This window comes from Cannabis sativa, chromosome 5 (assembly GCF_029168945.1).
Source record: "Cannabis sativa cultivar Pink pepper isolate KNU-18-1 chromosome 5, ASM2916894v1, whole genome shotgun sequence".
Taxonomy (NCBI): domain Eukaryota; kingdom Viridiplantae; phylum Streptophyta; class Magnoliopsida; order Rosales; family Cannabaceae; genus Cannabis; species Cannabis sativa.
The window spans coordinates 74,500,943-74,519,862 of record NC_083605.1 but is presented as its reverse complement, the minus strand read 5'-3'; the positions used below and the strand labels follow the sequence as shown (position 1 = coordinate 74,519,862).

The 18,920-nt window shown below is 29.1% G+C and overlaps 3 protein-coding genes across 3 annotated transcripts; all 3 read left to right on the top strand.

The window, feature by feature from the left end:
* Positions 1-658: 658 nt before the first annotated feature.
* Positions 659-1,533, top strand: LOC115716168 (dirigent protein 5-like). Its single transcript, XM_030644914.2, has one exon. The coding sequence runs from the start codon at positions 762-764 to the stop codon at positions 1,335-1,337; it is 576 nt and encodes a 191-aa protein (XP_030500774.2). The 5' UTR covers positions 659-761; the 3' UTR covers positions 1,338-1,533.
* Positions 1,534-3,660: 2,127 nt separating this feature from the next.
* On the top strand, positions 3,661-5,393 carry LOC115718120 (uncharacterized). Its single transcript, XM_030647080.1, has 6 exons — positions 3,661-3,745; positions 3,829-3,955; positions 4,044-4,210; positions 4,345-4,442; positions 4,997-5,146; positions 5,241-5,393. Exons 1-6 carry the CDS (start codon positions 3,661-3,663, stop codon positions 5,391-5,393), a joined length of 780 nt encoding a protein of 259 aa, XP_030502940.1.
* A 2,228-nt stretch (positions 5,394-7,621) lies between these two features.
* On the top strand, positions 7,622-8,558 carry LOC115716167 (dirigent protein 5). The gene has a single exon (XM_030644913.2). The coding sequence runs from the start codon at positions 7,729-7,731 to the stop codon at positions 8,299-8,301; it is 573 nt and encodes a 190-aa protein (XP_030500773.1). The 5' UTR covers positions 7,622-7,728; the 3' UTR covers positions 8,302-8,558.
* Positions 8,559-18,920: the final 10,362 nt, after the last annotated feature.

The following is an 18,920-nucleotide window of genomic DNA, read 5'->3' as shown; positions in this document are numbered from 1 at the left end:
TTGTTTAAATTTATCCAATATTTTAAACCTAGTATCTTTAGATCGGATTGAATCTATCCAAGGTATTAGATCTAATATTTATTGGATTGAATTAGATCCATCCAATCTAATAAAAAAAAAGTAAAAGTTTAATTTTAATTTTTTTATATCCATATAAAGTATGACAATATAAAATTTAATTATTCATCTAAACAAAATAAAAATATTAATTAGTTTGATTGGATGTTGGATGTAATAGATTTTTATACACTCCATCGAACATCTAATTTGATCCAATCTAATATTCAAAAATAACATTCAATATGATCCAACAATCACATTTACATATTTAATATTTAGTGGTCAATTATAATTAAATTGGATCAATTTATGCACTTTCCTAATATTGACTTAATAAAATTTCTTTCTTCTTGTTTCTATTAGGCTTAGTCTAGCTATCACTGTTTTAACCACTAACTCTATCAACAAGGGCATATTTTGAAATTTTGTTATTAGTTCTTTCCATAGAAACGATCCTTTTATTTGATTGATAGAGACAACAATCAATTAATTATAACAAATAAATGATTATAATAAATAGAAAAAAATCCGAAACTAAATAATATTCTACTTAGTTATAATAATAAAAAAGTGTTCTTTATTCAAATGATTAAGCATAAACAATTACAAAGTATAAAACCCAATTAAGAGTTTTCCCTATAAATAGTCTTAGAAAAATTGTTAAGAATTAAGCCATACAAAAATATCATCCAAACATAATAATGATGAGAGGAGATCACACTTCACAAAAGTTAGCCTTTTCTTTCATTCTGTTGCTCATTATTGTCTTAGCATCATCATCTCAATCTGCCTTGGCATCCAAGAAACTACCACTCAATGAAAAATCACCCTGCAAGAGATTTGTGGTCTACTACCATGACACCCTCTTCAACGGCACAGATGCAGCCAACGCCACATCTGCAACGGTAGCTAACAAAACTCGTCTAGGCGATTTCAATTTCGGGATGTTGGTGGTTTTCGATGATCCAATGACTAAAGATAATCACTTGCTTTCTCCCCCAGTTGGTAGAGCACAAGGGTTTTTCTTCTATGACAAGAAAAATGAGTACAATGCTTGGTTTGCTTTCACTTTGGTGTTCAACTCAAGTGAGTACAAAGGTACTTTAAACATTATGGGAGCAGATTTAATGCCCCAAAAGACTAGAGATCTCTCAGTGGTTGGTGGCACTGGAGATTTCTTCATGGCTAGAGGAATTGTTACTATAGAGACTGATACTTTACAGGGTGATTTCTATTTTCGTCTCAAGATGGATATCAAATTATATGAATGCTATTAGTTAATATTAGTCTAGCTAGAGATAATATGTAATAATAATAATAATAAAAAATATGAGATTTTCTTAATGTTTTAAACTTATGTTTTAGCTATTTTCTTATTTGGTTAGCATCAAATGAAACTTTTGTGGAACATACTAAAGATGCTTAAACTCTTGTAATAGATTCTATAATATTAAAAGACACAAATTAGTCTTGTATAATATGTGATTGTCTTAAAATTATTAACAAAATTAAGAAAGAAAATAACAACTTCTCTGCTGTGAAGTTCAATAAATAAAAGAGAGTAAAATAATAAATAAAAGAGAGTAAAATTGGTTGTTTAGCAGAGCTTCAAAGGTCAATTTGTAATAGAATTCAATAAACATAATATTTCTTTTTAGTTTAATTTCAATTTTTTTTTCCAAAATAATTTTATATTTTTACAGAATTTTTAATTATTTTTTAAGATATGAGTTTATAAATATAAATAAGTTTAATTTATCTTTAAAAAAATCTCAGCTTGTTTAAATTATTTGATGAATTTTAAATAATTTTAGTTTGATTTTTTAAGATTCATGTTTATAAATAAAATAAAATTTGAAAATATTTTTTTAAAAAAAAAAATTTAGGTTTTTAAGTAAACTTAATATTTTTATCAGGCTTTTTAATAATTTTTTTTTAATTAATATAGCATTACAATTTTTAAAATTAATTTCTTTATCAAAGAGAACAAAATTTTGTATAGATCAAAGTTTAAGAGGTAAAAATACTAATTTTTACGGTAAAAGAAATAGAACCGAACAGAAGAGGCATAATTATGTAACTATTATATTTTAGGGAGGATTTTTAACAAACTATAAATTTTAGAGAGCAAAATTAAGTAGTTTTGAAAGTTTAGAAGACAAAAATACTAATTATTTTAAAATAAAAAGATCACGCGTGCAACATACTCTTTGAACCCTATTTTGAACGTGTTAAATTTTTTAAAAATTTCTTAAAATTTTACAGAATATCTTAAATAATTACACCATATACAATAATAAAAAACAATAGACTAATTTTTTTTTTCAAGATACCAAAACAAATAAGTGTACATCAGTATTCCCTCAAAAAAAAAAAAAAGTGCACATCAGTATACCTCTTCCAAAATGGTGCATTGTAAAATTTTCCACTCTCAAGTAAAAAGAAATTAGATAAAAGCCCGTAACCTACAAATTACAATTAGTTAAGCATCATCTCAAAATAATAAGGGAAACTTACAAAAATACTGGAATTTTGATTAACTTTTACAAAAATACTGTCACACGGAAATTTTTTCAAAAATACTGTGTTTTTATAAAACACCAGTAAAACACAAAGCAGTATAACTCAAAACAATAGTAGAACACTAGTAAAACACCAGTAGAACACCAGTGAAAACTTAACACAGTATACTGCAGTATGAAACTTATAAAAAAATACAGTAAAAAAGTAAAAAATACCGCCTGGTAGTATTTTTGTAAAAAAATAGCAAAAGTTAGTATACCATGTAAATTTCCCAAATAATAATAATAATAATAATAATAATAATAATTAAGACCATAATTAACAAACTAATTAAGAAGTGGTGACGTTGCTAAAATCATTTGAAGTACAAACAAACAAACATTGATATTTAAATAATAAATTAATGTTTTTCAAAAAGACCAAAATAACCGTTTTTGAATCCAACCAAACGGTAAGTAACTACCTCTTAAATTATAATATCACCAAAGCATCTCTTCACACACATAAAATTCTTCAAACTTCAAAACTTCAATTTCTCCGAATCACCAAACATCACTGGTGCTCTCTTCAACACCCCCCTTCAGTGGTGGCGCTTGGTTCACACGCGCCGCCACTACTACTACTACTTACCACCATACATATATACATATATATATATACACAAATTCCCCCAAATAAAGAAAAAAAAAAGTGGGAAAATCGCCATGTATGGCAACAGATGAAGAGGCCCTGTTTTTATCTCTGTACGAATCATTTGATGGCCCATTTTCAGAATTCATTTCAATGATTTTGAACGGTGGAGATCAAAATCCAACCTTGATGGATTTACCACCGCCACACGATCATAATATTAATAATAATAACAATAATAATAATAATAATAATAATCAAATTCCTCCTCCAATGATTACTTGGGATAGTTTGCCAATTGATCCTAATATTGATCCTGCTTTATTATCAGTAGAGAATAATCATTCATTTTTTGAACAAGGCAATACTAGTACTAATTATAATTATAATAATGATAATATTAATTATAATAATAATAATAATGGTGGTGGTGGTGGTAATTATCCAATGTTGCTTCAGAATTGGCCTCCTTCTCCTGTTCCATTCAATTGTAGTTGTTGTCAAGTTCTTAGAGAAATCATTCATGTCAATGGTAACTAATTATTGTCACATTTTATTATGAGTGATTTCATTGTCGTTTTGACTAACTTAATGTCGTTTTTGTCTCTTTTGAAGAATTATTGAACAACTACATGAAACTTGAGATTCATGGAAGACTTGGTATGATTTGTCATGCACTTTGTGAGACTAAGTCTTCTACTTCTACTTCTACTTCAGAAAATCCTCGATTTCAAATGTTTGAGTAAGTGATGATTATATATATATATAGATTAATGATTATATTTATATGTATGGATAATAAAAATATGAATTTTGAACAGTTTTTGTAGACAAAGCATAGAAGAAGTGAAGAGGTTTCTAGTGGATTATTGTTCAGAAAGAAAGAGAGAAGGTTATGTTATGATAAATGATCCATTGGCTACTTTTTATGAGGCTTTGTGTGTTGGTTTAGAATGGGATGATTTTCCATTCTTTCCCCTTTCTCCACTCAATTCAGGTAACCATTTTTTAAAAAATTAGAAAAATACCATTTTTAAAAATAAATTGGAAAAATACCATTTTTTATTATCATTTACATTTTTATGTGTTTTTGTTAATTATTATTAGGAGATTTTAATTTTTTGGAACAAGAAGAAGAAGAAGAAGTGATAAGGCCAGAACAAACTGAACCAGCCCAGCAGAGTGATTTAGAAAGGAATAATAATACCAGGCTGTCTCTTGCTCAACAGGTTCTTAATTATTTCTTAAATATATGATTTAACTCAAAATTATTTAGTGCTGATTAGTAATTTGAAATCTGTGTCTTAATTTATTAGTATATTTTGTGATTATTAAAATGAATGTTAATAATAGATATATACTTAATAGTGTGTAAAAATGTGTGTGCATCTATTGAGTGTAGTGAATAGTACTGTTTAATTTCTTCTCTTATTACTAATTAATTTTTAGGAGAGTAGATTGGAATATATAATATAATTTGACTATTAAAAATTTCAATATTTTACTGTGATTTTGTTGTAGTCAAAGTCAAAGTTATTATAATTTGTGATTATTAAGTTAAATGTTAATAATAGATACACACTTAATTTACACACCATACATTTAAAACCATTCATAGTGTACAAATTAAGTGTGTAAAATGTGTGTGCATCCACTAAAATTTATTCTTAATTCTATGCTTATTTGGTTTTTTATTTCTTAGTTATTATGATTTTTTGTAGTGAAAGTCGAAATTAAAAATCAAAATTTTATATTTCGATGAATTGGATTGGATTGAATACAGAGACAAAGAACAGGAAGGTTGACACTGATGGATCTACGCGATTATCTTCATCTTACAATCGAGGATGCTGCAAAGGCTATGAATGTTTGCCCAACTGTTCTAAAAAAGATTTGTCGTAAAAGTGGTTTGCATAGATGGCCTTATAGAAAGGTTAATTAATTAATTCTTAATTAATTTATATATATTATAAACTTTGTTACAATTATATATTATGGGGTCTAATTTATTAATTAATTAATTACAGATCAGAAGTATTACAAGGAAAATAGAAAGCTTGAGGCCAAGTTTGGAGTCATACAATGCAGAGATTAGGGCACAGGCTCAAGCTGAAATTGATCAACTTAGACAAGAGGCAATTAGTATTTGTGGTGGAGTTGATGTATTGGGATTATTATAATATGTATATACATATATATAGGAAATTAATTATGCCATTTTTATGAGGGAGAACTTGTTTTACATATAGGGTGAGTCAATTTAAAAGAGTTTTATGTATTTGTTGATTAAGAGGTTTTGTAAATATATTTATAGTGAGTTTTTCATTTTGTGGTTTTATGTAAACAGTGAATATATTGGCATCAAAGTTGGCCTTGAGTTGATTTAAATTTTTGGACTTGTATATGGTATTTTAAAAAAAATACAAGAAATATGTATATTTATTAAAAAAATATATTTTTTATTTGAGCCTTATATGAATGAGTTTTAGGCACGAGCTTAACTTGCTTTAGTCAAGAGTCGTCTTGGTTAGCATTTTTCTTGGATTTGCATATTATAATTATTATTATTTTTGTTGTGGGCTAGCTCAAAATTTTAAAACTACGCATTTACGGTGTCAAAAGACAAGACTCCCTCATCTATTAATTAAAAACAAGCACATAATTTTTTTTTTTTATTTTTATTTTTTTAAGTTGGGAGAGTGAAAGTTAAGTTTTCTAGTGTGAATTTTTGGTGTGTCACACACATTTATATATGTGACAAACAGTGACGGACCCATAATTTTTAATTAGTGGGGGTTAATTATCATAAAAATATTTATTATTTACTTTACATTAAAATTATAATTATTTTGGGGGGGGGGGTGCTTTTTACTATTTTGTTGTATAATTATTTAATTAAATAGAAGATATTTAATTTTTTTTAACACTAATTTTTTTTTTTAGTGGGGGCTATAGCTCCCACACTTTCTTTAATACGGTGACAAATACTTTCAACTAATAATATTTATTTATTATTGTAGGGTTCATTATTTTTTAGATGTAATTGTTCTCTAATATGTGTGTGTGGGTCTAATATATAAACCTTTTTTTTTTTTTTGAGGAGTTTAAAATTGACATTAGTTTGTGTTTGCTGAGTGTTTTAGAAACTGATTTAAAGAAGAGATTTAGAGCTTAAATTAAGGACAAAAAAGAAATAATCAAGCAATTTTTATGTGCTAACGAGTCATAGTTCATTAGTCAACTTTATTAAGCTTATATCAATGATCTTTTTACAAATATTTCTCTCAAGAATAATTTTATTTAATTTTAAAATAAACTTTAAAATAATAAGATTAGGTGTACCAATATAAAGTATCATGTGTATAAAAGTGTATATATATAAGTAGTCTATAATGTCAGTTAATCAAATGACAAATTGAAATAATTTACTAACACAGTTTAATAATTTGGAAAATTTTACTGCCAAAATTTGAGTTTAAAGGATTAAATTAAGTGAAACGATAATTGGAATAGTTTAGCCGCTGGCCAAAAGAATTCATTTATATATATATATTTGCCAAAAGAAAAAAAAAAGTGAGACACATGCTAAGCATTGTTATTGGATTATTAACACCACAATGATTATAATAAGTTGTGAGTGGTAATAAATTTTTATATTATTTATTAAATCAAAATGTGTAAGATTTGATATTAAATTACACTAATAACAATATACGATGATCTCTTGACACCTCAAGTTACTCTTAATTAACATTTTTGAAATTAAACATATTTCTCTCTTACAAATCTAATTATAAGTAAAAAAATATTGGTGAAATGATTGTGGCCTATACCTATAGTAGTGATGACCTGCATGAATTTGTTCGTACATATTTGTATGTGCTTCAAAGTTCAAACAATGTTAAGCGTGCTTACTTTTAACATGCAAATAGTAGTAATAAGTACATGACTTTATTTTTTGCAGCAACACTATATATATGTAACTGCAAAGAAGCACTATAAGTACCATATGCACCCAGAAGGGTTTATCGATGCATGAGATATTTTATTAGTTCAATTTTTTATGGTCATTTTATGTTCTCTAAAATTTTGAGAGATTTCAAAATGTATAACAAGATTTAAATATTACAACGAGATTCTTTTATTTTATATCTATGAAATAAATTGTTTAAATTTTATTTTCGGATGTTAAATTTATTTGAATATCTTAAAATTTATTGAATATTCTAAATAACTATAATATAGACGACAATAAAAGAAATTAAACTAAAGAATTCTTCCAATAATCTTATGAATAGTTAGTAGTTTCTTTTTTATAATAATTAATTATAATATATTTACATTTCGTAGTGATGGTGCCCTTCACATTTCTCATAAATGGGTTTGCATACTAACTCTATCAACAAGTTATATTCTTCACTCATATGATTAAACATAAATAAAGTGAAACCCCAATTCAAAATTTTTCCTATAAATACTCTAGAAGTCATACAATAATATCATCGATCCAAAGAGATGAGAGGAGAAACTTCAAAAAAGTTAGCCCTTTCTTTCATTCTCTTCCCCATTTTGATCATTATTGCATTATCATCTCAATCTACCTTGGCATCCAAGAAACTACCACTCAATGAAAAATCACCCTGCAAGAGATTTGTGCTCTACTACCATGACACCCTCTTCAACGGCACAGATGCAGCCAATGCCACATCTGCAACGGTAGCTAACAAAACTCGTCTAGGTGATTTCAATTTCGGGATGTTAGTGGTTTTCGATGATCCAATGACTAAAGATAATCACTTGCTTTCTCCCCCAGTTGGTAGAGCACAAGGGTTTTTCTTCTATGACAAGAAAAATGAGTACAATGCTTGGTTTGCTTTCACTTTGGTGTTCAACTCAAGTGAGTACAAAGGTACTTTGAACATTATGGGAGCAGATTTGATGCCCCAAAAGACTAGAGATCTCTCAGTGGTTGGTGGCACTGGAGATTTCTTCATGGCTAGAGGAATTGTTACTATAGAGACTGATACTTTGCAGGGTGATTTCTACTTTCGTCTCAAGATGGATATCAAGTTATATGAATGCTATTAATTAATATTAGTCTAGCTAAGCTAATAGTACTAAGAATAATTTCAATTTGCTGGTATTTTTTAGAGTACTAGTATATGTGTTCATGTGTGCTTTGTATTTTAATGTTATTGTGCTCAAATTCTGCTAAGAGATTGTAATTGTAAAATTATATATATGCATGGGTGCACTATATGGTTGTGTTCATGTGCTTTGTATTTTAATGTTATTGTGCTTTGTATTTGGCACGTATGAGTATTAATATTAGAAAATTTGAGAAATAACTATGCTTAATTTTGCTATCTATTTAAAAAAAAAAAATCATTTATTTATGAATTATATGGTTAAGATTATTCCATCGGATTAAGAGAGAAATAAAAAAAGTTGGGTTTGAGTTAAAAATTAAGAAAGTGATTTATGATTTATGATTTATATATATATATATATATTGTATGTTGCATGTTGTATTTTGTATGTTGTATGCTATTTCAGTTAAAGTGAAACCATAGTGAGTTAATTAAAAAGAGTAGTTTATATATAAGTTGAGATTTGAGAAGTTCTTAGTAGGGGTGCTCATTCAATCCAATCCGTCCTATTTTGCTCATAGTGCATCCGATCCGCAGAAAGTGCGGATTTCATATTTTGGATCTAATACGCACAATAGCTCAAATCCAATTCAATCCAGTCCGCAAAAATGTGGATTGGATCAGTTATTTTAGATTGGTTACTTTTAGTATATAATATTTATAAAAAACATATTTTTTTTTTCAGCAAAACAATAAAACATATTATTATTATTTCATTTCTCTAACAACAAATTCAAAAAAAAAAATTGTATGTATAAAAAAAATTTTAATTTATTTTTAAATTGTATGTATAAAAAAATATTATATATAAGAATGGAGTATAATTTATTAAATTTTTTTTTTATTAAAAAAAAAACTTAATAAATTATATTATATGTATTAGACTTTTAAATTACTATTTTTTCACATTAAAATATTAATTGTATATATAATTTTTTAATTTTTTTTATAAATGTGTGTGGATTGGATTTGATCTGTTACTTTTACATGTCAAATAACATTCAATCTGCACTGAATTTTGAATTTTTCAATCCAATCTAATCCGCACAAGTGCGAATATCCGCACTTTGCAAATTGGATTGAATTGGATCGTGCGGATTGGATCAGCTATTTTATAAATATATATCCCTAGTTCTTAGTGAAAGGTCTCTTCTACTATAAATAAATTTAGGAGTTTTTACAAAAATACTGAATTTTAGACAAAAGTTTATAATTATATTACTATACGAAATTTTTTATAAAAATATATATATTTTTTATAAACAACCGTAAAATAATAAAATAAAACAATTAGAAAAAACCGCGCAACAACTGAAAAATAACAGTAAAAACTTAACACAGTATACAGTATAAAAAAATATACAATTTTTTTGAAAAAAAATTCTATCCCACAATTAAAAAAAAAAATTAAAAAAAAATAGTATATAATATAAAAACACCATAAATTAAATTAATTAGTAGTGTCCAATAATAAAAAATGATTCGGAAGATTTTAATGAGGTGAAGTTTTTCTAAAAAAAGAAGAATATAAGAAATGATTGCTAACATTTATTGATGCATGATACAAAATACATTATATTAATATAATTAAAATTTGATGTATATATATGTGGTGACATACACGTGTTGCACTTATTTAATATTTTAGGGCTCGTTTGGAACGCCGTATTAAGTCGTATTGTATTGTATTGTATTATATTGAATTGTATTTTATGCGATATTTTTATGTAAAACTATATGTGATATTAACTTTTATGGACACCTAAATATATAATATTTTAGTATAAATTAAAGTTTAATATAGTATTATATAAAAATATGATACATAATCCAATTCAATATACAATACAATACAATACAATACGACCTAATACGGCGTTCTAAACGAGCCATTAAATGTTTATATAAGAAGTAGTTGAAATACCCCATCATAGATATTATGTCTTCACATTTTAATCAATCAGAATTATGTAATTTGGTGGTATGCTAGAATACCTTCTCAAGGGTGGCTACTATTAAGGTGTTTCAGTATATTTTTATTTGTTTCGATATTTAAATATTTTTTTAGTTTAATTTTTTTTTCATAATTACGTACGAAGTAGTTATTTAAAATTATGTATATATTTTTAATTTTTTTTTTAATAATTCACAATACTGAAAATAAATTTAAAATAATTACTTAGCACACACGTACATACAATAAAATATTTAAATTTTATTTTAAAAAGAGTAAACTATTCAAAAAAATTTTAAACTAAATTTATAAATGGCCTTAAAATAACATACATTTATATATAAAAAAAAATAGATACAAAAACTCTCGGTGAAATGAAAAGAGAGTTTATTAGGAAAGTGTACATGTTTTATTTTTTAGGTTTTCTTTGGGTTATATAGGGTGGAAAAATTTTATATTGCACCCCCTTATAAGAAGAATGCACAAATATAATTTTATCTATTTTAGTATCCGAAATTAATTTTTAGTCAAATTTTTTCTTATGGTCATGTAAATTATAATTATTTAACACATCATGCAAAATTTTAAGAAATTCGAAAAAATTTAATACATCAAAAACTACGTTCAAACAGTGTGTTGCATGCGTGAATATTTTATATCAAAAACTACAAGAAATGTTACTTTTACCAGCACAGTTTGCTATTGCCCTGGTAAAAGTAACTTTTACCAGCGCATTTTGCAAACTGCGCTGGCAAAGAGGTCAAATTTTTACCAGCGTATATTTGCAGTGGTTAAAATCTAACTTTTACCAGCGCATTTACGTGCTGGGAAAAGTCATCTTTGCCAGTGCTTTTCATTTTATGCTGGCAAAAGTTTTAATACCAACATTGATTTGCGAACTCCCTTTTGCCAACACAGCACAAGTAAATTCTATTTTACTAGTACAATACTAACTTTTGCCAGCACAAAAATGTGTCGGCAAAAGTGACATTTTTTGTAGTGAATAATGATATGATACCTGTAAGTAGTATTAGGCATACTAAAAATTAAGCACCACTGGTGCCTAGTACCCTCTGTAACGTCCCGCTTCAAACCTTCATCGGGTCTTCTCCTACGGACTAACGACTCTTATACATGGGTACGCCACTCTTCGCTGCTTCATACGACTGATCCTGTAGACCAACACGAGTCTTTCCAGCGTGTTTTGTCCTCACTCACCCGCTTTCTGAGAAAACTTTCCAAGAGGTCACCTATCCCGAATTTACTCCAGCTTAAGCACACTTAACTTTAGAGTTCTTTCATAATAGGCTACCGAAAAGAAGATGCATCTTGTTAATATAGGTAGTACCAATCAATCCATTTAAGACCCCTTCAACTGTGTAGTCCCATACCTACACAGTCTAAGAATTATCACACTTCACCTTTCTCAGGCGATATTGGATTGCACAGCTCCCATCTTTCCCCTTGTGAATCACGGGACTTTGACTGTCACAATCACCTCTCTTTATGAATTCGATATTCTCGTCGACCACACTTCTAGTTAGGTCAAGACTCTAATACCATTTGTAACCTCCCCGCTTTAAGCCTCTATTAGGCCTTCCCCCACGGACTAATGACTCTTATACACGGGAACGTCACTCTTGGCTATTTCATAGAATGACGACTGACCCTGCAAACTAATACGAGTCTTTCCAATGTGATTTGTCCTTACTCGCCTGCTTCATAGAAAAAAGTTTTCAAGAGGTCACCCATTTTGAAATTATTCTAGGTCAAGTACGCTTAACTTCAGAGTTCTTTCATGATGGGCTACCAAAAAGAAGATACATTTTATTGATACAGGTAGTACCAATCAATCAATTTAAACCCTCTTCAATTGTGTAGTCCCACGCCTACACGGTCTAAGAATCATTACACTTCACTTTCCCAAGCGATGTCGGATTGTACAGCTCTCAATCTTTCTCTTTGCGGATTGTGGGACTCTGACTGTCACTGTCCTATGTGTGATATCGTCATTGGTGCAATTAAGTATCGGGACCCATATAATTTAATGTAATAACTTTTAGGAAAAATTACTAACAAATTGTATAGCGTCACCTCTAGAAGGTGCTGGGATAATAATATTGTAATTTAATTTATAAACTCATATTTATCTATACATTTTAGGAATTTGAGGGGCATTGGTGTAGGTATGGGACTACACAGTTGAAGAGGGCTTAAATAGATTTATTGGTATTACATATATTAACAAGGTGCATCTTATTTTCTGTTAGTCCATCATAAAAGAACTCTACAATTAAGTGTGCTTACTTGGAGTAATTTTAAAATGGGTTTTCCTAGGGTGTGTCTAAGTGAGGACAAAGCACACTACTAAAAATACCAGTGTTGGTTTGTAGGATTAGTCTTCATTCTAATAAGTAGCTAGAATGACGCACTCGTGTATAAAAGTCATTAGTTTATGGGGGAAGACCCAATAGAAGCATGAAGCGGAAACATTACAATAATCTAGGCAATTAGTCCTACCATTGCTATAGAAAAGTGTATCTCTACCTTCAACACCAACATCGTTGTACGATCCATACATATTGGGCTCAAATTACATAAGAGTGAGGTAGATTCAACTAGGTCTGAGTTTATTACTTGAAATTTCTTTTGTCAGTTAAAAAAAGATGGTGCGCTTGGTTTTCGAAACATATATCACTGGAATATTGGAGCCCTTAGTAAATATGTTTGGAATGTTGCTACGAGGAAGGATAACTTTTGGGTAAAATAGGCACATTCATTATATATCAAAGATCAAAATTGATAGAACTATGAGGCTCCATGGAACTTTAGTTGGTATTAGAAGAAACTTATAATGACAAAAAAATAACATTAGAGGTAAAACAGAGCTGCTACTTTTACTAGCATGAAATTTAGTATTTATGCCATTTATAATCTAATATGGTCGAGAGATAAGGGGAACAGAAAGTGATTTTCCCTTATATAGAATAGGCAAAGCTACCCAGGCACAAATTGTAACGCCCCGATATTTCGCCTTATTTTACAAAAATACTATTTTCATGCATAATTTGAAAAGATAAAAAAAATAATTTAAATACAACAGTGGATTTTAAAAAAAATCAAAATGCAACAGAGAAGGATCCTTCATTTGTAAAACAAGATACAGTAAGTAAATAATTTTAAATAATGCATTTCCACTGTGTTAGATTTATCAACTGCTTAAAATAAAACTAAGGCACCACTGGCGTTCTAGATCGTTTGTCCGCCCGTAGCCGCTCACAGTATACGTACGAACCGACCACGCTCACTATACATACTTCCCTGTCTAATACCTGTAGGGGGAAAGTAAGGGGGTGAGCTAAAAGCTCAGTAAGGAAATGCTTATCAAACAATACCATATAATATCACACATACCATTAATGTATTTATTAAGTTTTAGCAATATCATACATGCTCTTTTATAACTATAACCAAATAACTGTACATATGGAAACCTTTATCATACAAGTCTATACTATTTGTTCACACCGTATACATATACAGAGATCATAACTCCAATATCATACTCATAACATAATCATATCAATACTATAGATAATAATAACATTATCACAACATTGGCATATCATAGCCATTACTTACATAACCCGGGCCTAGCCTGACCCTACAATATCCTGGGCCTAATCTGCCCATATAATAACATGGGCCTATGCAGCCCTACCATTGTTATAGGATAGGGTATCTCTATATTCAACAGTAACATCACTGTATCATACCCACCATAACAATCTCATACACGACTCAGTAAAATGTAGGGTAGGGTATCTCTACATTCAACGGCCTTATCCCGTATCATACCCCACCATGGTCCCTCACTTTACCTGAGACGTTAGCATACAACATATAACATACAACATAAACCATACACCATACAACATACAATACACAACATACAACATACAACATATACAAGTCATACAACCATAATCTATGTATCAATTCACAAACTCATATTGTGTCCATACCACACATTCTCAGTACCATATACATATTCATAAAAATAAATCATAAGTCATATTTCAATACATAAATAATTTAAATTTATGTAGATAAACACATACAAAACTATCTAATTTCCTTACCTCAAATCCCGCTGCTTAAACTTGTTATCTCGTCACTACTACCTATAATAACACATGGGTCAAGGCCCTAACATTAAAATTCACACTCTTACAGTACAGCAGAAAGAATACTATTTTTGACCAATAACTACACGAATTCAGTAAAAGTTTCCTTCATAAAAATTATAGGAAATTTTATTATCTTTCCAACGATATATAGATCATTAAAAATGGATTAAAACTGAGGGAGTTATGATAGTTTTACTGAAACTATTTCTGAGAAGGAATATGGAGTAACGAATTACAGGAGACATCGGAAATACAAAGTTTTGATACTGAAATATTCCAAATCAGAGAATACTCTCTTCATAAAAGTTTTAGAAAATCAAATTCCCTTTCTAATGACACTAAAATCTTTAAAATCGGAGTTATAACGTAAGAGATATAGATATTATACCGAAACAGTTTTCTAGAAATCCTGAAACAAATGGATTTCGAACTACAGCAATAAAACAATAATTTTGACTTAGAATAATCAATAATTAGTGAATGGTTTCTTCATAAAACATTTGGAAAATTGAATTATCTCTTCAACAGTACCAAGATCGCTAGAATCGGATCATTATTCAGAGAGATATTCGGATTTTACTGAAACAACTTATATAGAAAATATGAAAAACGATTTACAACAAATAGCGTAAAAATACTAATTTTTGACATAGATAAATTTCGATTCAGTAAAACCTTTCTTCATAAGAATTATAGGAAATTTAATAAGCTTTCTATAGACACCAAGATTGCGAGAATCAGATGAGTATTTAAAGAGATATGACAGTTTTACTGAGACATGTTTCATTCTGAAAAATAAGAAAAGGAGACCTACGAAAATTCTCCTATTGTGATCAATAAATAAGTAAATGTAGAGTTTCTTACCTCAAATACATCAAGCTACTTGGATCGATAGACATAAGATGATGGTGATCAAAGATGAGAGTGAAGAGTGGTATAGATTTGGCTAAGGATGTAATGGAAAGATGACTTGAAAATTTTTAGGGTTAGTCTTGCTCAGATAGGTGGGAAGAATAGAACGATATAATTTTAGGGTTAATGAAACCTATACTATTCTGACTCTTATTAGCTTTAGTTTTATGAATAATAATAATATAAACATAATAACAATAATAATATGATAAATTATTAAATAAACAAATATCTAACTTTTAAATTTAAATTGTAAGCTCTCAATCTCGTAACTTTAGGGCTTAGTTTTGACCTAGAAAAATTACGAATTCTGATATAGTTATTTCTACAAAATTTATAGATCTTTAAATTATCTTTCCAACGCCACTGAAATCACCTCAATCTGAGCTCTAGAACTCCAGATATGATCATTTTAGTAAAACAGTTTTTAATCCTGCGAATTTATCCAAACCTACTAATTTTTAACATTAATTAATTAAACTCACTAAATATATTATAAAACCCTAATGGACCTTCATATTGGGCTTTAATTAAACGATTACTTACTCTGTAAAAATACCATAATATTTTACTTTCGTAGTTAATACAACTTTAACTCTCTCTAGAAAATTGGTACAACTACTCTAAGCAATAATATCAACTCACTAACAACACAAAGAAACAAGATAATTATCCTCGCTCAATTAATATCCAAAAAAAAAAAATTAAATACTATTTTAATCTGGATATTACATTCTACCCTCCTTAAAAGAAATTTCGTCCTCGAAATTTAACTTACCAACACTCGGGGTGTTGAGTCGTCATGTCTTTCACCACTTACTACATTACCTCATTATCTACCATATATATATGGACCCAATAAACATGCATTTAACCTATGTCTTATCGGTCAATCCATAACACATAAAATATACACAACTTAATTAAGTATTATTATTTCTCTATACATTACTTTAAATACCAAAATATACTCCATCATAATAACTTACATATACATGCTTTGAATACATAAGTTTTGCAATCACATGCTCGTAATATATGAAAAGTTTTTCTTTCTCTTATGACCATCCTTACATGCCATTAAGAGTGAAATTATTTATTCTTCTATGAGCATCCTTACATGCCATTAAGAGTGAAATTATTTATTCTTCTATGAGCATCCTCACATGCCATTTAGAGTCACAATATTTATTCTCTAAATGAACATCCTTACATGTCACTTGAGAACACATTAAACAATACAAAATAACAAACACAAAGAGTAGGGTAAAAGATCTTATGCAAACTTCTCTTTAATTATTCCCATTCTCTCGTTGAATGTTATTACAGACTAAAATCTTACTCTCTCTTTGTCTTTTTTTTTTTTTTCCCACTGTAAAGCTACAGTGTCATTCTTGCAGTTTCATAGTTGTTACTCATCGATAGATACTTTTTCCATGGCACTTGGAAATAAACATGGAATCTCTTTAAAAGGTCTTCTATGTATAAATATTGAACTATCTATCCGACCACCTTTTTGTCTAACGTTCACTTCTTAATTTCATTTATCCATGCATTCGTTGCACTTGCCATGACTTCCCATTTTCCAAGATAATCGTCTTTGGATCCTTTTGTTGTCTGATTTTTGTATCACTCTATTGTATTTTCTTTGCTAATCTCTCTTATGGTGCTTGGTCCTCCATTACCCCCTTCAATCAAGTTGACTTGATTATGAGATTAGCTAGTTTTCTATACTAACTTTTATCTACTTTGGTATTACATCGATATAGTGATGAAGTTTAAATCTGTAATGCCGATAGATTCTGATAGTTATGTTCAATGATTGCTTCTTCTAATATACCAGCCATCTGAGGTATCACATAACTTCATACTTATCATAGCATTGATTATTCCAGCCATATTCATATCCTATATATATTGTAGCCTTCTTTAATTCACCAAAAAAAAAATATCTCAACTTCTTAATTGTACCTCTAAATCTTCCAAATCTCTTAAACATACATTCCAATACTGATTATTTACTTAAGACTATAACATATATGTATTAAAACATAGAAAGCACACTAATAACCCCTTTAAAATAAGTTCAATCCTACCATAGCTTATCGTAGCTCAACTATTTATTATTTGTTGACTTTTAACAATAAGTCAACCATACCAATCTCATAATGTATTGGTCATCCAAGTTATCAGGGTAAGGATACTATATATATAATTTGCAAACTATGCCGAACAGACCTTACTCTGTCCATCACTATTATACCTCCTATATCCCTACTTGTATTTGATTTATTACGGGAGACTCACTATTTATAATTCTTTAGTCAGGAATTTTTTATTCTTACTTCCCATACTACCTTTAAGCACAAGTCAATAATTTGTTCAAGCGTCTCATTTTACATCCAAACGCAACCAAATTATCAATACCTATCTTGTTTTTTTTTCTTCTTCTAACTTTGCACTTTCAATTGGACAAGACTTAGTAGTGTGCAATAAGTTAGTTATTGTCAGCTTGAGAGAGTCCTTCCAAAGATCTCTATTACTGGCTTTTTAGATTGAGAAAAATATCTAATATTTTTCCTTTTTTTTTTTTTTTTGCTCTTAACAATTTTAGCTTTTGACAAATCCATAGTCATTTTCTTCTCGGGCACTATAGGGCCTAGAAACACCATCTCTTTTCGGGGCTGGACTTTGTGAGTTTTCCTCTTAGTTTCTCATTAGATGACACTCCAACATACTTATACTATTGCCCATAATATAAGTCGTAATTGGATTGTAGTATCCTTTGCTTACGTTGTGCCTTGAATTCCTTTATGTTGCATGAGTGTATTTTCTAATCCCAACACTTATCAAAAACTTGTATAGTCCTTGACATGCCATGACATTCTTCAATATATGTTACTTTGGTCCTAATTGTGTCTCACTTTTCTCCTGTCTCTAAGTGAGGCTTTCCTAACATTTTCTCATTGAGCTATACTCCACACTATTGTTGTTGCATCAGTGAGTATTTGGAATCTAGGGATGTCACCCTTGAATGCTAATTCCTCCTCTTTCTCAAGTTTTGAATTTGCGATCTACTCTCTATAGTTGTTTGTTGTACACCCGCCACAAAGCTGCATCCACAATCTCTTAGTTGTGTAGTTGTGATCAATTCCGAGTAGTCACCCTCTTAGTTGTCTCTCATTCATGTTGTACCCAAATTGTTAGCCGTGCCTGGACCTTTTTTTGTCTTTCTCCTTTGAAAAAGTCTCTGTCGAAGCCATACACATTTTTCTCTATTATCTCCTCCACCAAGTAGATGACCTTGAGTTTAAAGTTTACAACTTTCCTTCGGTAATCTAATATTTGTTGATGCTCTGCTTATCTCTTAGTGTTTAAGATACCTTCATAAGTTATTACCTCTAGTAATTTTATCATGTCTCTTTCTAACTTCTCATTTTGGATTCTATTCAGCACACTACACTCCTTTCTATATGATGGCATCGTCCTCTCCTGACTCAT